At 36.7% G+C, this 26029-nt stretch overlaps 1 protein-coding gene across 2 annotated transcripts; it reads right to left on the bottom strand.

Annotated features, from left to right (window-relative positions):
• Positions 1 to 9372: 9372 nt before the first annotated feature.
• Positions 9373 to 23874, bottom strand: LOC106079343 (uncharacterized). Of its 2 annotated transcripts, none has more exons than XM_013240500.2 (3): positions 23620 to 23874; positions 17944 to 18016; positions 9373 to 12295 (listed from the first exon to the last, which is right to left on the bottom strand). In XM_013240500.2, the coding sequence occupies exon 3, from the start codon at positions 12183 to 12185 to the stop codon at positions 11232 to 11234; it is 954 nt and encodes a 317-aa protein (XP_013095954.2). In that variant the 5' UTR covers positions 12186 to 12295; positions 17944 to 18016; positions 23620 to 23874; the 3' UTR covers positions 9373 to 11231. The 2 variants fall into 2 exon arrangements, with proteins under 2 accessions (XP_013095954.2, XP_055901490.1); XM_056045515.1 differs by lacking the exon at positions 23620 to 23874 and adding an exon at positions 18199 to 18470.
• Between the last annotated feature and the right edge of the window lie 2155 nt (positions 23875 to 26029).

Raw genomic sequence — 26029 nt, 5'->3', positions numbered from 1 at the left:
ATTATTTTTTCTCCATTGGGACATTCAATAAATATTCCAGCTCCTCCGTTTGTGGTGGCTTTCTGAGAACCATCCATGCAAACTCTGACTCATTGGTTGTTAGGGCAATGGATTTGTAGAAGAGTTCACTAAATTCTTGAGCTCTGTTGGAATATAGTCAAATTTTTCTTTCTTCTTATGTAAGTCTTTGCAAACGAAATATTTCTGCAAACAAAAAATTTCTCTATACAGCTGACAGAATCAGCTTTGTCTAGTAATGATGTATTTTTTTATTCAAATTATTATGGCTCAAGAAATCCACGAAAAACTGCTCTTTGTGAAAACTTTTACTGTGATACTTAAGGCACATTAATATTTAATGTTTTGAAGAACTACTTCATAAACCAACAAATCCCTATATGAAAAATAATCTCCATAGTAACGGATGGTAAGCTTGCAAACCTTTAAAAAATGTGTATAGTGATAGTAACGATACATATTAACTGTTATATAATGGTTTAAATTTGAATTTTGTTAATACATTTATTTTCAAAAATTATTTCACCTTCAAATGTAGGTTTAAAAAACTTTTTCACTATTTCTGTTACTGGCTAGAAATTTTTTTAAACAAAATTTTCAAAAATTCAATTTAACTTAAGCAGGGGGTCTACGGATAACCAAAAAACATGACAAGGGGTCTACGAGACAAAAAAGTTTGGGAACCACTGTTGTAGTGCTAGTACACAATAAACAAGTTTAAAAAATTTAATGGATAATTTTAACGGAGACGCTTCTTGACTAGTTACATAGTAGGAGGTGAAACAGAATGAAATAGACGTATAGTCACGTGCTTTATGGGAACACATTTTGTTGTTGAGCCTAAGACAATGTCTAACTCAGAACTTTTCACAATGTATACAGACATGTTGGATATGCAGCAACAAAAGTCTGTGTAATGTTTCAAAAAGTCTGACAAGTAGAAGGAATTAGAGTGTCCTCCAATCTAATCTAAAGTAGAACTATAATGAAGAACAAGTATGTAACTTGTCAATAATGTTCTTGAACCGGGTAGCCGTTTTAATGGTCATGATTTGCATGACTGAGTTCACTAGCAATCATTCACCTTCTACTTTTTTTTAGGCAACAAATGATTGTTTACAGATATAAGAAGATCCTAAACCTGACAATCATGGTAGATCTATATAATTTTTTAATCGGAAATGCAGCTTACTGTAAGGAGTCGTTAAAATACAGCTCATGTGCTGACTATCCATATTTGAACTCTGTCGAGGCTGGTCTAACTTTATGCCGTTTGATTGTCAAAAGAGCTGAGCCGAAGGCTCTTTGAGCTCTAGGCGTGTAAGCCTGCTTGAACATAACTGTCTGGAAGAGATCTAAGTCAATGCCTATGTAAAGCATTGCTATTTCCGATGTATTTGGCACTCCGGGCGCATGGACTAGAATGCATGGCCGAAGGCCGAGTACACCAGGAACCTCAGCCATTTTCCTATGTTGTACCAAGCAAACCGTGCTGGACTCCCCATTAGTGTAACGCTCCGTTGAGAAACGGCGCATGGATTATCGACAGGGACGTGGAAGCTCTCTTTCAACTCCGCACCGTGCAATGGGAGGGCTCTCGCATTCCCTTGGACACTCCCACAGGAGTTTTGTTTTGCTATTCAATCAGCCTTATCACTTCCTCAAATGATCGTTTCCACCCGAGTGCCACGTTGAGCGTACCCGGGCTAACTTCATGCCTGAATAGCTCTTGTACAGAATAGCGAACTGACGACATTAATCAATTAATTTCATCATTCAATCGTGTGAATTCTCTGCTAGCCCTGGTTACAATTTAACATTATGAATTCAATTTCAGAAATGAACATTTCTATTTCAATAAAATGAATCTTGATGTAAGTAGACAACATGAAGAGCTCTACGTTCAGACTAGAAGCAACATAGCATATAGGTCATGGCGGGGTCACGTTGTCTCTAGTCTGCCTGCCTGTGTTTTACAAAGCTTACATCCACTCACTCTGTCTGTCTGAATCAAACTTTGTACACGTTATCTCTCATCCACTCACTCTGTCTGTCTGTCTGTCTGACACAAACTTTGTACACGTTATCTATCACACACTCACTCTGTCTGTCTGTCTGTCTGACACAAACTTTGTACACGTCATCTCTCATCTACTCACTCTGTCTGACACAAACTTTGTACACGTCATCTCTCATCTACCCACTCTGTCTGTCTGTCTGTCTGACACAAACTTTGTACACGTCATCTCTCATCTACTCACTCTGTCTGTCTGTCTGACACAAACTTTGTACACGTCATCTCTCATCCACTCACTCTGTCTGTCTGTCTGACACAAACTTTGTACACGTTATCTCTCATCCACTCACTCTGTCTGTCTGACACAAACTTTGTACACGTTATCTCTCATCCACTCACTCTGTCTGACACAAACTTTGTACACGTTATCTCTCATCTACTCACTGTCTGTCTGTCTGACACAAACTTTGTACACGTCATCTCTCATCCACTCACTCTGTCTGTCTGTCTGTCTGACACAAACTTTGTACACGTTATCTCTCATCCACTCACTCTGTCTGACACAAACTTTGTACACGTTATCTCTCATCCACTCACTCTGTCTGACACAAACTTTGAACACGTTATCTCTCATCCACTCACTCTGTCTGACACAAACTTTGAACACCTTATCTCTCATCCACTCACTCTGTCAGACACAAACTTTGTACACGTTATCTCTCATCCACTCACTCTGTCTGACACAAACTTTGAACACGTTATCTCTCATCCACTCACTCTGTCTGACACAAACTTTGTACACGTTATCTCTCATCCACTCACTCTGTCTGTCTGTCTGTCTGTCTGACACAAACTTTGTACACGTCATCTCTCATCCACTCACTCTATCTGTCTGTCTGACACAAACTTTGTACACGTTATCTCTCATCCACTCACTCTGTCTGACACAAACTTTGTACACGTCATCTCTTATCCACTCACTCTGTCTGACACAAACTTTGTACACGTTATCTCTCATCCACTCACTCTGTCTGACACAAACTTTGTACACGTTATCTCTCATCCACTCACTCTGTCTGACACAAACTTTGTACACGTTATCTCTCATCCACTCACTCTGTCTAACACAAACTTTGTACACGTCATCTCTCATCCAGTCACTCTGTCTGTCTGTCTGTCTTTCTGACACAAACTTTGTACACGTCATCTCTCATCTACTCACTCTGTCTGTCTGTCTGTCTGACACAAACTTTGTACACGTCATCTCTCATCTACTCACTCTGTCTGTCTGTCTGACATAAACTTTGTACACGTCATCTCTCATCTACTCACTCTGTCTGTCTGTCTGTCTGACACAAACTTTGTACACGTCATCTCTCATCTACTCACTCTGTCTGTCTGTCTGTCTGACACAAGCTTTGTACACGTCATCTTTCATCTACTCACTCTGTCTGTCTGTCTGACACAAGCTTTGTACACGTCATCTCTCATCTACTCACTCTGTCTGTCTGTCTGACACAAACTTTGTACACGTCATCTCTCATTTACTCACTCTGTCTGTCTGTCTGTCTGACACAAATTTTGTACACGTCATCTCTCATCTACTCACTCTGTCTGTCTGTCTGACACAAACTTTGTACACGTTATCTCTCATCTACTCACTCTGTCTGTCTGTCTGACACAAACTTTGTACACATCATCTCTCATCTACTCACTCTGTCTGTCTGTCTGTCTGTCTGACACAAACTTTGTACACGTACGTCATCTCTCATCTACTCACTCTGTCTGTCTGTTTGTCTGACACAAACTTTGTACACGTCATCTCTCATCTACTCACTCTGTCTGTCTGTCTGTCTGACACAAACTTTGTACACGTCATCTCTCATCTACTCACTCTGTCTGTCTGTCTGTCTGTCTGACACAAACTTTGTACACATCATCTCTCATCTACTCACTCTGTCTGACACAAACTTTGTACACGTCATCTCTCATCTACTCACTCTGTCTGTCTGTCTGACACAAACTTTGTACACGTCATCTCTCATCTACTCACTCTGTCTGTCTGTCTGACACAAACTTTGTACACATCATCTCTCATCTACTCACTCTGTCTGTCTGTCTGTCTGTCACAAACTTTGTACACGTCATTTCTCCTATTTCCCTGTCTCAAGTTGAAACTTTGCACCATTATGTGTGGGCCAGAATAAAAGTTACGCAAAAAATATTAACCAATTAACTAGTGAACAAGTGATAATTAATTTTTTATATAGAAAACGGGAAATAAATGTTAGAATACTGAGATTGAGATATATGGCTGTAAATGTGCAGTTCTTTTCTCTTACTTAAGCTTTGTTGTTGTTTTTTTAAGTATTTTTCTATATTTCGTTTTGTTTTGTTAGTCTATCAGTAAACATGTATTATGTACTTCAAACTGATTCGATGGCTGCCTGGTCGTAAGAGGCCCGTGTTCCATTTCTCCCTTCTTCATAGTGAAGAAAGTTACGAAACTTTTAAAACCGAATAACAAAAACAAATTTTAGAGATAATAATCCAATAACAGATGCTAATTAGTCTTCTTAAAGTATCTTCATTTTCTTCAGTAATAATCAAAAATTAAAATTCAAGTTACTGTTATACATATTCAAAAAACTTATTGTCCCAGATTTTTTTAACACAATAATGGCATAAATGTTTATTTGGCTTGATTGTTTTTCTACTAATTACATTGTAAGTCTCAATATCCTTGACAGTTCACTCTGAAATGTATCTCATCAATTCTCCCATTACTATTTATAACTTTCCTTTGGTGTCTATGTCTGTGAAATGTAACAGTACAAGAAACCAAGAGACTAAGTCAGCTAGGACTGCTTTCTGAAACATCAATGGGAAAACGCCCATTCAAATTGAGTCGGTGAGCAAATTGACATTTCAAATTCTATTGAAATTCCAATAAAAATAAACAGAATGAAATGAAACTTAATGCTTGTTAGTGTAAACTCAACTCCTAATCTCAACTCAAGTACTAAACTTAAATTTAGAACTAAACATTTGTCTTTAGTGGCAATACAAAGCTAATTAGATGGTTGAAAAATAGATGGTCTGTCGTATGATTAAAGAATGAGAACCGCTTCACCAAATCTACTTCCTGCCTTATTTTTTGCTCCTGTTATTGGCAGCTAGTCACGTGTAGGACAGACGCAAGTTAAGCTCAGCTTTTCCATGAACAAGTTTGGATTGCAAACTTTTGATGCAAGCAGGAAGCAGTAGAGGCGTGAAGAAAACTATTGACACTGTCATTTCAACAGTACATCCTGAGTGTCTGACCCAGTGATTTATGACATTTGTAGTCAGTATTTAGTTATCGTATTCTGAATATAATATAACAATAAACTAACGCAAAGAGCAAAAACCAAATCATAATTTTAGCCTGCGCTACTGTCTCAGTCGGGGCAAAAGTAATCACCCCACATAATGACTAGCGAAATAAAAAAGGGGGTATATATATATTTGTTATTGCTTGTAATCTGCAATATTGTTACGAATAACAACTACTTTTTTAAGGAGTGTTATACAGTAGGCTAATATATGTTTCTAAAAAAAAAACATCGATAGAAAAAGTTAGTAATTAATTAAATCAATTTAAAATCTATCCAGAGAACTAGTACACAATGTTTTCTTTGGTATGTTTATCACATTCCAACATTGGGCACAAGTTGCCTTTTAAATAGAAAAAAAAGATTATATATCTACACAGTAGAATAAATACGATTTTTATTTCTTTTTTTCCATCTAATATAAAAAAAAATGAAATATCAAACACTATCAATGCCCCGATCAGGAGTTTGCAAATTTACGATTTTGTGTGAGTTGTGTCCCTTTATATCACAAAAAAAAAATGGTAATAATTAATTCGTTATGACCTTTAACAAGTGTTCTCCTCTAGCGTGCTTGTAATAAATGTAACTTCATATTTACGGCAGTGAGTCACAGCCCAGGGATTTACTCGCCACAAACTCAAAAGTATATATATTTTTTTTTTACTAAAAGTATGCATATTAATAATTTTTTAAGAAGGAAATGCAAGTCCAATAAGTGACTCATCCAGTAAATGACTCAGTGACACCTAGAATGTAAGTCCAGTAAGTGACTCAGTGACACCTAGAATGTAAGTCCAGTAAGTGACTCAGTTACACCTAGAATGTAAGTCCAGTAAGTGACTCAGTGACACCTAGAATGTAAGTCCAATAAGTGACTCAGTGACACCTAGAATGTAAGTCCAGTAAATGACTCAGTGACACCTAGAATGTAAGTCCAGTAAATGACTCAGTGACACCTAGAATGTAAGTCCAGTAAATGACTCAGTGACACCTAGAATGTAAGTCCAGTAAATGACTCAGTGACACCTAGAATGTAAGTCCAATAAGTGACTCAGTTACACCTAGAATGTAAGTCCAGTAATTGACTCAGTGACACCTAGAATGTAAGTCCAATAAGTGACTCAGTGACACCTAGAATGTAAGTCCAGTAAATGACTCAGTGACACCTAGAATGTAAGTCCAGTAAATGACTCAGTTACACCTAGAATGTAAGTCCAGTAAATGACTCAGTTACACCTAGAATGTAAGTCCAGTAAATGACTCAGTTACACCTAGAATGTAAGTCCAGTAAGTGACTCAGTGACACCTAGAATGTAAGTCCAATAAGTGACTCAGTGACACCTAGAATGTAAGTCCAGTAAATGACTCAGTGACACCTAGAATGTAAGTCCAGTAAATGACTCAGTGACACCTAGAATGTAAGTCCAGTAAATGACTCAGTGACACCTAGAATGTAAGTCCAGTAAATGACTCAGTGACACCTAGAATGTAAGTCCAGTAAGTGACTCAGTGACACCTAGAATGTAAGTCCAATAAGTGACTCAGTGACACCTAGAATGTAAGTCCAGTAAATGACTCAGTGACACCTAGAATGTAAGTCCAGTAAATGACTCAGTGACACCTAGAATGTAAGTCCAGTAAATGACTCAGTGACACCTAGAATGTAAGTCCAGTAAATGACTCAGTGACACCTAGAATGTAAGTCCAATAAGTGACTCAGTTACACCTAGAATGTAAGTCCAGTAATTGACTCAGTGACACCTAGAATGTAAGTCCAATAAGTGACTCAGTGACACCTAGAATGTAAGTCCAGTAAATGACTCAGTGACACCTAGAATGTAAGTCCAGTAAATGACTCAGTTACACCTAGAATGTAAGTCCAGTAAATGACTCAGTTACACCTAGAATGTAAGTCCAGTAAATGACTCAGTTACACCTAGAATACAAGTCCAGTAAATGACTCAGTTACACCTAGAATACAAGTCCAGTAAATGACTCAGTGACACCTAGAATGTAAGTCCAGTAAGTGACTCAGTGACACCTAGAATGTAAGTCCAATAAATGACTCAGTGACATCTAGAATGTAAGTCCAATAAGTGACTCAGTGACACCTAGAATGTAAGTCCAGTAAGTGACTCAGTGACACCTAGAATGTAAGTCCAGTAAGTGACTCAGTTACACCTAGAATACAAGTCCAGTAAATGACTCAGTGACACCTAGAATGTAAGTCCAGTAAGTGACTCAGTTACACCTAGAATGTAAGTCCAGTAAGTGACTTAGTGACACCTAGAATGTAAGTCCAGTAAGTGACTCAGTTACACCTAGAATACAAGTCCAGTAAATGACTCAGTGACACCTAGAATGTAAGTCCAGTAAGTGACTCAGTGACACCTAGAATGTAAGTCCAGTAAGTGACTTAGTTACACCTAGAATGTAAGTCCAGTAAGTGACTCAGTGACACCTAGAATGTAAGTCCAGTAAATGACTCAGTGACACCTAGAATGTAAGTCCAATAAATGACTCAGTGACACCTAGAATGTAAGTCCAGTAAATGACTCAGTGACACCTTCTTCATAAATGATACTAGTAGAACCCTGAGTAAAAGACTGAATTGAATCTTGAGTTAAACTTACATTATCCAGTGCATAAATGTACACTCAAATGATGACACATTGTTTATAGCTTGGAAGTGTCAAACCATCTTAAATGACACTGTTTCTTTGTAGCTTTGCTAGAGAAGGCAGCAATGTAACTGAACTATAAGGAAATCTTCTTCTGGGTATTAAGTGATATCTGCGAAGCTAACTCCTTAAGCCATGGGGAAAATGTGAGAAAATATGACATTCAATCTGTAATTCAATTTAAAACAACATATTCTCAAAGGTGTTCTTGAGCACTTGTTATTTACATCCTGTTTTAATTTAACTTGAACTCAAGTCATGCGTTCTGTATTTTATGTTGAACAGTTTACAATGAAAGGTGGGGGGGGGGGGGTACATGAAGGGTTTTTTTCGTCCATTATTTCGCAATATTACCTTTTCTAAATCCTACAGACACACTAACAGCTACTTGTGTTTTTATGCTATACTACTGAACAAGAAGTATATATATATATAGGATACACTAGGACATAAAAAAGAGATATAAATGCACAACATGTGGCCTTGCATTGCATAGCTGTTATCATTTTAATAAACTCTTAGACCCACTGAAATGAAGTATATGTTTTTTCTCTCGTGATCATATAGACTACTTAAGGGTATTCTGTTTTGTCAGTACTAGCCTTACCTCCCATTTGTAGGCCTCCATGCACTAAGGCAGCATTACCCACCGTAGAAATGTCCACTTATGGTTCGAGATCATCTGCATCCCTTTGATGAACCTTGTGACTTGGGAAAGGATGAGCAATTGGCTCTTCATCAACCCCTTTGTCTGGAGTCCCCCTGCAACTAGGTGATCATTTAATCACATCCGTTTGGTCATGGGACACGGTCCCTTAAGCCAACGCAATGGGTTCCTCCTCCCATGTGAGGCCGGAGGCTGAGCTCATTGGGTGGGGGCCTCCATATTCCTATAATGTGCCATCGCCCCCGTGGGCGGGTCATCACCTTCCGTATGGGGAACGACGCAATGAGTTTCGGACTGGTTAGCAAGCCTTTCTCACATCCCCACCAAGTGCAAGTACACTCACTAGAGCATACCGTGGTTTCCACGGAGGTGCCAGGCTGAGGCGCCACCAGCTACGCCCGCTGATTTGTACCCAGGATATATAAATATAAATATTCATACTTCTAAATGTTAATCCATAGAGAGATGATTTTCGATTCTCCTTGGATCTGCTTTAAAAAGTAATACAACAAAGTACACAAAAATTTAATACCCCACCAAATTAAAATAAATATTGAATATTACTAACAAAGTCAAAAAGTAAACATAATCAATGACAATAATATTGAACCCTTTTAAGAAATGTATAGTACACATTTATTTCGTGGAAATTGATCATCGTAAATGGAAGAACAAAGTAATCGCTCTAATAAGCTGTACTCTCTCTCAATTAATTGTTGTATATAGACTCATGCGTATTTTATTTAAATATGCATTTTAATACATGAATATATTATGGAAAAAGATAAATGTCCTTATATTTTTGTTGCACTAAACAATTTATGAATCTAATATTCCGTATTCAAATGTTTAAAATCAAAAGGAGACATTTCTAATATGACAATAGATTATTTTTTTTTATTTACCACCATTATTAAAGCAAATAACAACATGGATGCCACGTCTAAAGCCTTGTGTTCTCTCTTATGTTTTAAGCAAGACTAGTTTTAAATGTGCTAGACAATTAGCCGCGCTTCTCAGTTAATTGGTGAAATGACTGTGTTGTTAGGGTTAGTTTTGTTCTTGATAAATGAAGCAAATAAGATTAAATTAATGTGACTGGACAACCATCAGAAACTGGTGAAAAATATTTATATTGATATAGCATGTATATCTAGAATTCGAAAATATTTACCAAGGGTTCCCAGACGCCCAGCAAAGGGAAGACATTCCCTCCTTTTTGAGGTCATGTCATTCGTAGTCCAAGCATAGGCCTAAAGTGTAAAAAAAAATCTCCGGCTTTCTTGCAATGGCATTTTATTCATCAATCAAATTGTTCATCTCTGTTGTAACTCTGCACACCACAGTCATCACGCACCATCCACAACAGTGTGAAGGTTCCTCGTATTGGAAACTAATCACTTCCACCTGGACAAGAGCGAGCATTGAAGAAAAGAGTTGATTCAATTCTGCCCAGCAGAATGACGAGAACAGACTTTGCCACTGGACAGTGCAATCGATAGGTGAGAGAATAGTAGATACCGAGGCACTTTAAAGTGTTGTCAGAGAGATGTGTTGAGGCGTGAAACCTGATGTGGTAGCACCCGGTCATGAGACAACTGCCTATAATTGACTGACACATTTCAGAAATTGTAATCCTTATTTTTTTAAGTTGACTGTGGTCTGCTTTTTGTTGAGGTCTTCTTGTCCACCTTTGTAAGACTTTCGTTTCTCTTTTAAGAATGCTGGTATCTGGTAACCCTATATTTACATAATGCCCTTCATGCAATTAATGGCAAATCTTTAAAAAAAAACTTTTCCTTTTTTTAAGTAGTAAAAAACATACCTATAAAATAATTTAGGGATACATTTTCCTGCGCCTCAGTATTGATCAGCAATTTCCAATTATAGCTGATATACTATCGAAATTTTAAAAAAGGTTGGGTATATATATTCTTATTATTATTGCTTGTAATCAGCAATTATGTTAGGAATAACAACTACTATTTTTCAAAGGTGTTATTCAATAATATATGTTTGTAAAAATATTTTTTAAAAATCGAACAATGTTCAAAGATTTAAAACTCTATCAAGGGAACGTCAAAAGTTTTCTTTGAAATGTTGGGCAGAGTGCACACTGTCACTTTAGGATATATAAAATAAAAAAAAAATGTATAAATCTACACAGTAGAAGGAATACGATTGTTGAACTACTTTCTTTCGATCTAATACTTTGAACAAAAATCTTTCGTTTGTTTTTATTTATTGTTCAACATTAATGAACGTCTATGTCAGGAGTTTGTTAAGTTATGATTTTGTGAGAGTAATGTCTCTCTCTCTCTCTCTCTTGTTTTTATCACCAACGACCTTTAAAACACAACACAATCAGCATACTTATCATTTAAAAACATACTTATCATTTAAAAACATACTTATGAAGTATTGTAATATATACTGTTTTTCAAAAGGGTAAAAAAAATAACATGATCATTTTAATGGTTACTGTAGACTTGGTCATGCCTGTCATTCTTGCCTTTGTTGAAATTCTTTTTATTTTTCTTATCTTTACGAGCCTTGAGATGTGTCTTTCTTTTTTGTGGGGAGTTTTGATAGATATCATGTTTAGCTCCATTAGTGTCCTGTTTAACTCCATTAGTGTCCTGTTTAACTCCATTAGAAGCACAATTCAAGTAGGCACTCTTCATTTCTTCACTTTTTAAATGTTTTTTCTCTAAGAAAGAATGGATTGTTTTCTCTAGTTCAGGAAGACTTATCACTGATATGTCACTTCCTTTTATTGGAATATTATTGGAAGGTTTTTTGGCTGTCTCTTGAGGAGTGTCCTCAAATTCTTGCAACGTATTGTATGGGTTGACACATTCGCCTGTCTGAGATCTGAGAGATGTGTATGCATCATTCGTTGTATTATCATCGAGATAAAATTCTGGCTTCTCACTTTGAGTGTTGGCTTCTACTGTAATTAGTTGTTCTATAGCTTTGTTTTCTTTGTCTATATTATTGGTTAAGGTCGAACTTTGATTGATGTGTGACAAGTTGAACTCTGTATTAGGTAAAGATGTGTCTAAGACTAAAGTGTTGAGGTAGGCAGCTTGTATATCTCGAGGAGGCAGAGATGGTTGTGTTATGTCTGGTAAATCAACATTCAAATATTGATCGTTATCTAAATGTGGTTCAGAGTTAAGACTGTGGTGCTTGTTGGTTTCAGATTGAAGCTTACGTCTTCTGTAGAAGAGAATGCTCCCGATGATTATCAGTGCAACTACTACTAGAGCAGCAATGCATCCACCGGCAATAGCACCATCGTCAGAGGAGTTCACCTGCGATGTGGAGTTGTTAGTTGAAGAGTGTGTAACTGTTGTTAATGGCGCAGTAGTGTTAATGCTGGTTGAGGTACGCACATTGCGTGTAGTCTGGGTAGATGTCATTATATTTATTTACTTATTTATTTGCTGTTCTACTTGTGGTGTATATATGTACAAATAAATATCGTTGCAATATACGTGTTGAACTACTTAAGTCTTTGTAAGTTTCATTACTGAAAGCAGAAAGAAAAAAAATAATTTAAAACTGTAGTTTTTCACTTTAATATTCTTAAAAGCTTATCTCAACTTACTCTATCTGTCTGGTAGATAGTTTATATACGTTATTTCTCCTATACCCAATCTCAGATCAAGTTGAAATTTTGCACAATTATTTCTTGTACCTGACAAAAAAAAGAGTAGAAAACATTTAACCAATTAGTTAATTAGCTACTGGTAATTAATTATTTTGTTTGGTATTAAACTTGGGAAAGAAAATGTACAGATTTATTATTATTAGTCTAGATCTATCATGAATTTAATTACATGACTTATTGGGGCGATGTAATGAGTAAGTATTGAAAATATTTTTGTTCAACAAGAAGGTAAGCCTATGAAAATCTACAGAAGGTTTATAATATAGAGAAAAAAATAGATCTTCAGTAGATCTTTGTAAATCTACACAAGGTATCTAATAGATCTTTATAATGAGTAGCCCACTTTTAAGTTAGTGCGTCTAATGCTTATTATTGTTAAGCTTAAACAACTTATATTCCCGCCTCGTCAGAGGTTTGTAACTCCACCTTCTAAAAAAAAAAAAAGTGTGAATGACATCCCGACATTGAGATCCTGCACAAGTTAAAGTTCAACATCCATGGCATAGCGAAATGGTCTACAACACAGGGCGGGGCAGGACATGTAGTTCAAATGTTTGATGGTGAGCGACTTTTCTATTGTGTATGTATATGTCTCTCGATCGGGTGTGTATGTATAAGTCTCTCGATCGGGTGTGTATGTATATGTCTCTCGATCGGGTGTGTATGTATATGTCTCTCGATCGGGTGTGTATGTATAAGTCTCTCGATCGGGTGTGTATGTGTATGTCTCTCGATCGGGTGTGTATGTATAAGTCTCTCGATCGGGTGTGTATGTATATGTCTCTCGATCGGGTGTGTATGTATAAGTCTCTCGATCGGGTGTGTATGTATATGTCTCTCGATCGGGTGTGTATGTATATGTCTCGATCGGGTGTGTATGTATATGTCTCGATCGGGTGTGTATGTATATGTCTCTCGATCGGGTGTGTATGTATAAGTCTCTCGATCGGGTGTGTATGTATATGTCTCTCGATCGGGTGTGTATGTATAAGTCTCTCGATCGGGTGTGTATGTAAATGTCTCTCGATCGGGTGTGTATGTATAAGTCTCTCGATCGGGTGTGTATGTATATGTCTCTCGATCGGGTGTGTATGTATATGTCTCTCGATCGGGTGTGTATGTATATGTCTCTCGATCGGGTGTGTATGTATATGTCTCTCGATCGGGTGTGTATGTATATGTCTCTCGATCGGGTGTGTATGTATATGTCTCTCGATCGGGTGTGTATGTATATGTCTCTCGATCGGGTGTGTATGTATATGTCTCTCGATCGGGTGTGTATGTATATGTCTCTCGATCGGGTGTGTATGTATATGTCTCTCGATCGGGTGTGTATGTATATGTCTCTCGATGAGACGAAAAGGGAAGCAAAATGAAATAATCAAGCAAAAAAACTGACCACAAAGCAGGCTTTAAAAATACTGCATTAGATGTTGAGTGCAATAGTTTATATTAAGTGTGATTGTATCAATACGTTTGGATCATGTATGTCATTAGGCCTAAATTTGTAATAGATCTAGACTAACAATAATAATAAATATGTGCTGTTAGAAATATTTTTATGAATTCACCAAACGTTTAAATATTTAGATAGCATGCATCTGAGATTTCTATAACACAAACACATACTTAAAAGCAAAGTTATATCTAAAAAAACAAAAAAAAAGTTACTAACAAAACAATCATAAGACCAGTAGTTATGTATGCAAATGTATGCAAGTGAAACCTGGACAAAAACAACTGAAATCTGCTAAATACTTGGAAAAGGAAAATCCTTAGAAAAATCTATTGTACTATACATGAAGAAACCAGATGGAGGACTTGCAACAACTAAGAAATATACCAGTTATATGAAGACCCCTCCATAGTGACGAAAATAAAATGAAACATTACGTTGGGCAGGTCACCTCGAAAGAATGTGTGAGCAGGTCAGGAGGCGCTGAGTGAAGACCTATTCTCTGCTGCTCAACATTAAAATTTACCAGTAGGCAGATGTTTGCACTACTGGGTGGGCTCAATCTGTGCACCTCAGTCTACGACCAAGGGGCTAGAGTCGCCTACGTAACCAGACAACTAAACTATACTAACCTAAACTAAATGAAAACACAAACGAAACTTTACTTGAAATTAAATAATACAAAATGAAACTTTACTTAAATATAAAAAAATCAATAATAAAATAAAATAATACACTAAATTGACTAACCACTACAACTGAACTCAGCAATTAACTAAAACCCTCTAAATCTACGTCTCTACAAACACCAACAAACTAACCAAACCAACTAACACAAACTGATAAAACCAACTATCTAACTAAATCACTACAACTACTACACTAGACCTAGATCTACACTAACACACTACAATAAACTAGTCTAGATCTACACAAACACACTACAATAAACTAGTCTAGATCTACACAAACACACTACAATAAACTAGTCTAGATCTACACAAACACACTACAATAAACTAGTCTAGATCTACACAAGCACACTACAATAAACTAGTCTAGATCTACAATATTCTACTACTACAACCAACCCATAACACTAAAACTAAAACAAGAATACCTTAGCCTTAGTACACTTACTATTAGTATTCATTAAGAACAGAAACAGACTATAACTAAGCCACTAAGGCCACACTACAGAAACAAAATAAATCTACAGCAGCAGCTTAAAGCAGCAATATTAGATACAGCAGCAATAACACACAAGCATGTATTTCAGCAGCTATATTCAGCAGTAATAATAGCAGGCCGTCCCATGTACAGGAATAAAAATATTGAAAACAATTACTAGCATTTAAGATCACCAAGACCTCTCGTCACACAGACAGAGATGCGGTACTGACCGTACACTGGTCAACTGTCCAAGAAACAACATGGAGGACAATCAGGACGTATATACTATCCCGCACTAACTCATATAAAAATATGTGGTATAAAATCTAACACTAACCTATAAAACTAAAATATATAAAAATAGCTCTAACCTTTACAAGTAGAAAAATAAAATTACATATAAAAATACATAAAATTACATATAAAAATAGCTCTGGGAGCGCAAGCTCACAAATGCCAGAGAACAGAGGAGCAAAGATTGTTCACCGGCAAAAACAGGCAGGCGCCCCAAAGGCAGACCACGAGTACAGTGGCTTGATGTAGAGGCAGATCTACAACAGCTAAAAGTTCGGGCATGATGATGTAAAGCGCAGCAAAGATGTGCTGGAGCAGGCCAGAACCCTCCATTGGCTGTAGTGCCACTTGGATGGATGGATGTTTTGCTTAGCGCAATCTCATGCTTTTAGCTTTCTCAGTGGGCTATAATCCTATCATTTGTCTGGAACAGTTGGAAAAGGGTGGGGGCAGAAAGTAGGGAGTATCTGATCGCTTTTTAAATGCATTTATATAAAAAAAATTCAACGCCCTGAATTCGAACTCGAGGGCTAAAGCCTCCTCAGCCTTCTTAAGCCCACTAACCACTGTACCAGAGAAGTACCTATGAAAATAAAAGGTTTTATAGCTATCTAGAGCTATTTTCAAACTTTTCTCTCTACAAAATATAAAGTGAACTAATCAACTAATACTACCTTATCAGTCAGGTACAATTTCTTTCCCTTGTTCGAGTTGCCAACCAAAATAATAAATTACCAATAGTTAAACTTAACTTAATAATTGTTGTTTTTTTTAATATCTATTCCTGTTTTGCCTGGTAAAAGAAATAATCGTGCAAATTTTCAGCTTGATCCGAGATTGGGTGTCGCAGAAATAACGTGTACACACTTTTATCAGACAGGCAGACAGAGCTTTGTAATAAGATTGTGTTCATCTCTGACCACAAAGGAGGAGTTAACTGGTACTTTTAGACATTGTCATTAGATATTAGGTCTAAGTAACTAATTATGTCTATTCTTTATTGCTTAAAATTATTAAAATCACATGTGCCTTACTGTAGGTATTTTTCCAAATACATCTAGATGGTAACTGATAAATATACAGGTGAAATAGTTTATCTTTAAATAAGCTATTTCATTTTTGTGACATTATTTTCGTAGTTTCTTTATTAATTTTGAACCCTAAATAAATAAATAAATGTAATTTCAAATGACAGAAGCAAAAAAAAATATCTTTTCGAATTTTTCTTTTGTTTTTCTGAAGAAATAATGAAATATGAACATTTACACAAGTAAAAGAGTTATAATTTTAATGTCATAGTCTTTTTTTAACTTGTATTTATTTATAACTAGACATATGTTACCCGCGACCCGCGGGTCTTTATTTGCGCATTACTGTCGATATAGTCACTGAGAGTGTTTTGTAAACAATTAAACGAAATAATAATGTAATAAGTAAAGCGAATGTGTCAATGTAAAAATAGTGTGAATGAAGCTATCAAATCAAAATAGCTAATAGGTTTAAATCCATTTTTTTTTTTAATTAAAACATTTGCTTTTGAATAATCTAGTGGATTGGATTTAGATGTATGTTAAACGTAGCTAATGATCCTTTCACGTTATTTCAGTTTCGCTACGAAAATAAAATTAGTTTTGCGAAAATGGTTTACCCAAAGTCGATACATTCTTATCTATTAAAAACGAAAAGAGCGATAGCTTTGTTAAATAAATGGGATTATAAAGTGAACAATTAAACGAAATAATTTTTAGTACGCGATTCATGAATGAATATAGATCTAGGCCTATCTCAACTCGGCTTCGCAGCTTTCGTAAACGAATGTAACTTTAGAAAACCAAATTTGAATGTTTATTTGATCAAAATATGAAATGAATGGACTTTAATTAATATATTTATGTGTTAAAGTATAAAACTATCTGTGCGAAGAGAAGTTTTATCATCTTAGAGTTGGATTAGAGTTTTAGATCTAGGGATGGGATTATAAAGTAAACAATTAAACGAATTAATTTTTAGTACGCGATTCATTACGGTATTGTCTAATGAAAGAATGTTCGTCAGAAAATCTGTAATCACAGATATAAGAATATAAGGAACTAATTAATGTAAAAAATACTTTTGAAACACAAAATTGAAGATTAATTTTATTATATAATGAAATCAATGGATCTTCTTTTGTATTTTCATGTGTCAAAGTAAAAAACTATCTGCGCAAAGTGTATTTCTTAAAATTAGATCTAGGTCTAAATCCTTTCTATCTTTTCTCATGTCAACATTGTAGACATGGCCTAGATCCATAAAATACTATAGCTGTAATAGAGTCGGACAACTTTATTTTTTTTGAGGGTCTTAAGTTTGTTTTAAGGCTACAATACATACACTACGGTCTAAATTGGTACCCAAGGAACATTCCTGCCTAGTTTTATCAAGATTGGTCAAGCGGTTTTGATGTCTATAAGTGGTTTTGATGTCTATAAGTAACATACATACATACATACACCACACATTCTACTTTATAATATAGATTTAAGGATTATTAACATAACAATTCTGTAAAATATCCTTTAAATGACTAAATAAATGTTTTTACCTGCAAAATTTAATTTGCACTCTGGCCATGCGTCCAAGCGAAACAGAATCCTTCAGTTTTCAAGACATATTTTCTGCATTAAGACAAAAAAAGGTTTGCTGTATAAATATGAACATTATTTTGAACTTGAGTTTCAAACCGCTTTTCAAACTACAGTGTGTTTCACATTTCCCAAGAACGGTCACTCTATACCTCAACTATTGTTGTCTGCTGTAACTAATCCAGCTTAAAACAAAAAAAAAAAAACAACGTTACCAAATGGGCTGCACCTGAACACGAGCTGGGAGCCAACATTCTTTAAGACTTCCTCGTCATTTTAGTCTTCACTGGTTTAGACTTTATTTAACCACATGCCAGATTAGATTTTTAGCGGCCCCCGGAAGAAGAAAAGACGCTATTAGTTTTGTGTGGCCTGTCTGTCCGTCCGTCCATCCCGTTTAGATCTCGTAAACTAGAAAAGATAGTGAAAATCCGACATCACAATATTTTAGTCCATTCAAAGTTCTGATGCAACGGATACTATTTCTTTTCTGAAAGCGAAATATCTTATTTTTAATCACTTATGCAAGCAGTTTTTCCTAAAAATACACCACTTTTACAACTATTCACTTTTAATAGTAACAAACATTTGAGGCTCTTTATTAGAGGCGGACGCAATTTTCCATATTTGTAAGACATTTATGCAAATGGTTGTACATTTTTTGTCCAAAAAAATATTTATTTTTATTTTTATTGTTAAGTTATATACTAAGTACTAAATTTACACACCAAAAAATGTTTACTATTTTTTAAAGAGAAAAAATCTATTTAGTATGCATATAAGTCAGACATAATTTAAAACAACAATTGATAAGAAGTTTTTCATATTATTGCGTGAACTGCAGCAATACACAGCAACTATAAAACACCTAACAAAGAAAAAAAATATTTATTTTTGGGGGGATTTTATAAGGGAAATGTTTTATTCTTGAAGAATAAGAGATTGGCCCTTTGCAAAACAATTAGATCAATTAGATATTCATTATAAGACATCAGTTAGGCCAGGTTCACATCTAACTTCGCATTCACTTTCACCTATCCTTTGGTCTGCTGGACCGCTGGGGCACTACACAAGATCTGTCAACCCTTTTTCTCCATTTTTCTCTGTCATTTGTCTTTGATAGAATTTCATTCTGATAGTATTGAAACCTGCTTTTTTACCTGCCTGGGTGGACCATTTCGGGGGCCGATTTTTAGTTTGTAACCTTGTTTTTAGAGGAATAGTGAAATGTAGAGATCATTCAGCTGGAAAGAAGCACATCTAAATATTCAAATTATTGTGGAGAAACTAGAAACTAGGTTTATCATAAGAAGAATGAACTTGATCATTCACGACGCTGAGGCACTGTTGTAGTTTGTATTGGGTTTTATTGATTTTATTTTTAAAAGTTTTTTCAAAAAATTTGATGCTAAAAATGAAAGGGGAATTGATGCTATTAGTTTTGTGTGGTCCGTCCGACCGTCCCATTTAGATTTCTTAAACTAGAAAAGAAATGGAAATCCGACATTACAATATTTTAGACCTTTCAAAGTTCTGATGCAACGGCTACTTTTTTCTTTTCTGAAAGCTAAAAATCTAATTTTTAAAATCAACTATGCAAGCATTTTTTTTTCATAAAAATACACCATTTTTACAACTATTCACTATTAATAGTAACAAACCGGGAGACTATTTAGTAAGGGGAATCAGCGGTCACCATATTTATAACACATTTACGAAAACAGTTTCAAAACTGTAATCTCAGTTTTACAACTTACACTCAAAAAAATGTTAATTTTAATTTTTAAAGAGGAAAAATATATTTAGCATGCATACAAGTGGCATTGTGTTTCCTATTATTGCCGTGAACTATAGAGTGATATTATACATCAGGATCACCCAATCAGCAAAGGAAGGTATATTAGTTGAGACTTTAAATGAGAGATTTGTCCTTTACAAAACAATGAAATCAATTAGATAGCCATTCAATAACATCAGTTGTTGGTCCCGCAGCCTCTGTTAGAGCTCTCTAACTGTCTCTCTCAGAGGCCATCTGATGCCAGCTACTTTCCTCTATGCCAGTGAGTGCGAAATGGCTCCTGAGTTCATCTTTACGGGGGGCACCTCTGTTTCACCGTCTTTCTCTAAGCTCGCCAAAGAAGATTGACTTTCGCATGCGGTCATCTCCCATGAGCGATAAGTGTCCGACTCAGCGCAGCTGTCGAATGTTAATTAGTACTTCTATACTGTCTACACCGACCTATAGCAGAACATAGTTATTTGTAATGTAGTCTTGACAGCGTATGCCCATTATGAGGGGAAGGAACCTTTGATGGAAACGTTCCAGGAGCCTTAAAACCCATTGATAGAGCACCCAGGTCTCAGAGCTATACAAGAGTGTATTGAGAACCACTGCTTTACAAACATTGATTTTTGTTGCTAGGAAAAGAGACCTATTCCGCCATACTCTCAGTCTGAGGCAGTCAAAAGCGCCAGTAGCCTTTGCGAGACGGTTGTCTACTTCTCTGGACAGTGACGCATCGTTGGACATTGTGCTGCCTAGGTAGGTAAACTGGTCAACAACATTAAGGAGATTTGTGGATCTGGATTAGTTCCCATTGGGACTTCTAAAGCATGACCTCCGTTTTTTTAGGTGGATGGAAGACCAAACGAAGCAACAACATCAGCAAATTCATGGACGGCAAGTTGAAGCTCCAGTTCGGTGTGTGCAAGTAGGTCGCAATCGTCCGCATAGAGCAGCTCAGTAGCAATTATATCTTTCATTTTGTATGGGAGACCAGACGCAGTAAGTTAAATATGCTGGCATCGTTGAGGATTGTAATGTAGATGCCCTCATCGAGGCGTCGCCTCATTTTATTTAGCATTGCTCCAAATAATATTGCAAAGAGTATCAGAGCAAGCCCACAACCCTGCTTCACACCATTCTCTATAGAGGTCACCGTTGAATCTGATTTGACCTTCTTGACCCTTAGGCAGTTGCTTCAGAATGGCAGTGAATATAAGGGCCTGTTAAAAGTTGGTGAATTGGACCATTTATAAAATTCCGCATTTAGTTATCTGGAGGATTGATTATTCGGACATACACCGTTCCCAATTTTAATCCAGATAATCGATGTTCTATTGTAGGCCTACTTCTTGTGTGTATAGCGGGTGCATTTTTGTATGCTAGGTGAGTGTTTTGTTCAAAACTGTGCATTACTGGTCTTTCGTTTAAAGGATGTTAAGTTCAAGGTTGAGAATAAGAGTTTTTTCTTGGAGGATGCCCCTCAAATATATGATAGTATTGTAATACTGACTGTTTCACTGAAAATACAAGGGCCAAAAAGTGTATCGTTGGTGGAGGACCATTTTATTGATGGATTCAAAAGTTTTCGAGGCAATATGCACATACTGAAGGGTCATTTCAACTATATAGAAGCTATTGGGCACTACGCCAAACAGAAGATTTCCTAAGCAGTGCACTACGGAGACCTATGCAGTCACAGTGTACATTATTAAATTAAACCATTACAACTTATACACTTATACATAACCAACAGAAGTTCCGCGGCCTCCTAATTTTCCAGGGTCTCCTGGAAATCTTCTGAAATTATTATAATCTCCTGAATGCTCATAAAAATCTACTGAAAAATAGAGACAATTGTCATTTTGGGATGCCACTAAATAAAAACGGCATTGTGAGCTTTCATTTAATAAAGTTATTGCAAAGACGAATGTATTTTCTGATACAAAATCTTAATTTTGACATTATGTTTATCCCTACCCAGACTAGGCCCCTCGCCTCCGTTCCGCATTGGGCCCCGCAATTGTTAGGGCCGGCCCTACCTATGTCTCAAAGCCCTGCCACCAAGCGGAGTTCATCTCAGGTGATGGAGCAGGTCTGCAGCAGTACGGCCCTTCGTCAGGTAACAAGAATCTTTCCCCTCGGTTGATATAACAACAGGATCTATATATAGAATTCTCTTGATGGCTCAACCATTCCTGACACCACCAAGAAGTCATGGAAAGATCACTCTTTTATTTCTGCGAGTCGGATTAGAATTACACCACGTAACTTAAGCGCGAAAAAAAAAAGGGGTGGGGAACAAGTAGTATTCATCCGTCATTAAATAGAAGGCCCGGACTCAGGTTCTCGCCATTACTTGTTGTCTTGTATGCACCGTACTATTTGCTGCTCAGGTTCTCGCCATTACTTGTTCTCTTGTATGCACCCCGTACTATTTGCTGCTCAGGTTCTCGCCATTACTTGTTCTCTTGTATGCACCCCGTAGTATTTGCTGCTCATGTTCTCTGACGCGCTCTGTAAACGCCATTACTTGTTGTCTCTTAGTTTGGTTGGCTACTTTTTGCTGGCGTTTCTTTTAGTTGTTCCCCAGTGTTGAGTTTTATGATACTTTCTTCTTTATTTCGTAGCTCTAAATTGGTTATCATTATAATCATATGAGTCACAAGGAATTTATATTTTCTTGTTTAAGAGAGTCGAGCTAGGACTCTGGTGAATTTGAGCTTGATCTGTTGGCTTTACATGGGCCATACTTGGTCGGTGTGCATAGGTGTATGTGGTTGCGGAGTGTAGGCCTATGGCTGGCATTGTGACTAAGGTGTGCTTCATGTGGTATACTTGTACATAACCTAGTCTCGCTGAAAATAATATCTACTCTTGTATACTAACTACTCTAGACCTATTTGCTGTGTATGAATACCATCCATGTCATATCATTAAACCTGTATTAGAGCTCTAGAGACGCAGAGCCTAGACCCCTACCTTTAACTGTACAGTAAATACGCTGGTGAAAAATATTTTCCTTGTTGGTGTATATATATATAAATATATTTTTAAATTCGTTTCGTGTCCCAGCCCCTGAAATTCACCGTTCTAGTTTTAGTTCATAGAAATTCGTTTTCCAGAATTTTAATTTATTACTAAACACAAAAGTCCAGTAGGAAATTAACCATCACATTTGTTTTTCCTGACAGCTATTAGGTCTACAACACTCTTGATTTAGGAGGCCTCTATCTTGTGAAGTGTTTCCTCAGATGTTTTCAATCTGATTTCCTTCAGTCATAGACCGCCAGAAAAATAAAACAAAAAACAGAGACCTAGTTTTCCCTAAATTTATCCTTTCAACATTTAGATCTATTCGTGATCCCTTGTGTTTGCTTAGTGATGTAGAGAGACATTGAACGCAGCAACAACAAATTCAATTTAGAAAAGCTTCTATTTTTTGTTGTTTTCCATTCGTTTAAAAAATACTTTGTGCTAATAAGTTGTGATTTTAGAGAATAAAAGTACAAATCTAGCATTTCGCAAGTCACAATATAATTATTATATAATGTAAACGAATATTTTAAAAGGCTAAGTAAGGCAAACCCGAAGGCTGGGTTAGGACTGGTTGTCAAATGCTATTAGTATTAGATAGGTCATTGGAAAACAATAACAACCAAGCACATTCCTAGTCCTAGTCCTAAAACATTTCCACATCATTATATTAATAATTTGTTACAATCATAATACGTGTAAATAACTATTTTAAAAAGTATTGCTATTTAAACTTTGTAAATCAAATTACTTAGCAAAACAACAAATATTATACAATTCTAGTTGAGCTCAATACTATAAATGATAATTGCTCTACCTTGAACAGAGCACATTCTCATCGCAATGTACTAGACAGTCAGATCTTGGCCAACAAATAGAATTAACGTTTGAAATGATATTTCAAATAGGAACACGGACCTGTTGAGACACAAAACAAAAGGTAAAGGAACGACTACACCAGAACAGCGTACACTCTGCTCATAAATGTGTAAATACTGAGATCTCAAGGGAATAAACAGGAAGTAGAAACAGCAGTACGTCCTGGTCAATTTAATGCACCCCCTCCCCTTATTATAAACAATCTACCAGTCGGTGTAGTCAATTAAAGATCTTACATTTTAAAAACAATAGGGGAAATGTCATGAAGATTACAAAATGTTGATAAGGGAATGAGAAGAGAGAGGGGGATGTTTAGGGCACAACGATCTCCACTACACAAGGGAAATAGCTTGGTTACCTCCCTCTATTGTCTCAAATACACATCGGTTTGAGTTACTAAGGAGGCAAACACCCAAACCCGCCCTCAATCCATCCTTGCCCTCAAGTCACGGTCTACTGGCAGTTGTACTTTCCCAGGCGTGGTTAGTTGAAGAGTAAAATTTGCAGTTAGTGAAAAGGAAATCCCAAAACGGAACATGACGCTTTCAACAATGAAATGTATAAACAATATTAATTTATAAACGTTTTTATGTTTGTTATGTGTAATGCAAGATTGTAAGACACATTTCCTCAAGGATAATAAAGATATATTTGTATAATTATTATAAACATTTTATAGTCCTAGAAAGAATTTCTTAAAAATAGGAAATGTTTTAGACACTACATCTCTCGCATCACTGAACTAGTCAACTTTAGCATGTGATGTGTTTTGTGCTGTTAGTTTGACTGAACACACAAACAAAACAAAATGCAGAGATTTCATTCAACTCAAAGAGTTTTCTAGTTTTTAATAAATATGTTGACAAGAGAAAGTAAAAAAAAAATCAGGTTTTCATTTTTTTTCCTTTGAACTTTTTTTTAAAACAAACATCTCAAAATTGGCACATTTATACTTCAGTTTAATTTAATAATATTGTTATAAACCTGGTGGTGGCACAGTTGGGGGTAGTGGTGTGTGTGTAGTTAGCCGACGCAAATCGCCCCAGGCCAGCGCTAGACGAGCGGTCAACCGTGACGATTTACCACGGTCAGCCGAGACGAGTGTCAACACGGCGGTTCGGGAAGGATCGACGGCGGTCCGGGAAGGATCGACGTCGTGAACAGAGCTCAGGAGCGTCACGAGAGTTGTAGTCATCTGACCACCTAGAAACGTCGAGCGGCGTTCTGTCCTGTTCGAGAAGGCCAGTAGGGACCCTATATAAAGAGCGGAGGTGTCGCAGTCAAGACAGTCGAGAAAAGGGGCTCAATACAGCAAGGTTCAGAAAGCGGGTTCACGGCAGGGGTTCAGAGCCCGGTTCACTACAGTCCGGTCGACTACAGCACAGTTCAGCGGTGTGGTTCTGTACGGAGCATTACGACGGTTCAGTGCGGAGTACTGTCAAGTACAGTTGAGACGGCTGGCGTCTTGATCTTGGTCTGCGATCGAGTCCGACACAACGAGCCTAGTGTGTGAAGTCAGTCCTGAACTGTTGAACCCAGTGCAAGCCCGGAACGAGACGGAGAGGCCAGTGCAAGAGTTGATACTGCGGAACGGTATTATCGGAGAGATATTTGTACAGTGTACGTGTTGCCAACTGTACAGTATTGGCTGTTATGTATTCAACTATTAAAGTGTTACGTTACTTTGGAGCCCTGAGTTGTCAAGTTCTTTAAGTTGGTGGTGTATGGTGCAGTTTGCAGAGAGCCTGGATAGTGAGATTCGTAACAATATAATCAATTAAAAAAAACACATTATACAAAGTAATTTCAAAATAAAAAAGACTTAATGTATTCTTAAATATTTAAAGTAACAAAATATTCTGTTTTCTGATTAGTTTCCTAAAACATAAATAAAATATTATCTTATATAAACATAAGGATTATATAACATTTATCAATGTTTTACGAAACTAATCAGATACATATAACTATATCTTGAGAATGACAGTACAGAGGGACAAGGCACGTATCTCACATGGGGGGTGGACATATGTCACAGGCAGTCTTTTTTTTGGTGAGCTGAAAGGTGGTCCACGTAACAGAGGGGCCCCAGGGAAACGCTTCAAAGACCAGCTTAGGCGCCAACTTGCTTTAACTGACCTAGAAGAGAGCACCTGGTGCATGCAGCTTCAGAAGGAGACAGCTGGAGGTCACTTACAAAGGCCGCAGGATACACATTTGAAACCAAAAGAAAATCCGCTGCCGAGGACAGACGTAGACGGGGAAAAGAAAATCTAAATCAACCATTTGCGGACAATGTTTATGGCAAAATATGTAGGTCACAGCTGGGGGTGCATAGCCACAGGAAA

Source organism: Biomphalaria glabrata, chromosome 11 (genome assembly GCF_947242115.1).
Source record: "Biomphalaria glabrata chromosome 11, xgBioGlab47.1, whole genome shotgun sequence".
Lineage (NCBI taxonomy): Eukaryota > Metazoa > Mollusca > Gastropoda > Planorbidae > Biomphalaria > Biomphalaria glabrata.
Note: the sequence above shows the minus strand (reverse complement) of the source record. Positions and strands in the feature narration are given on the sequence as shown.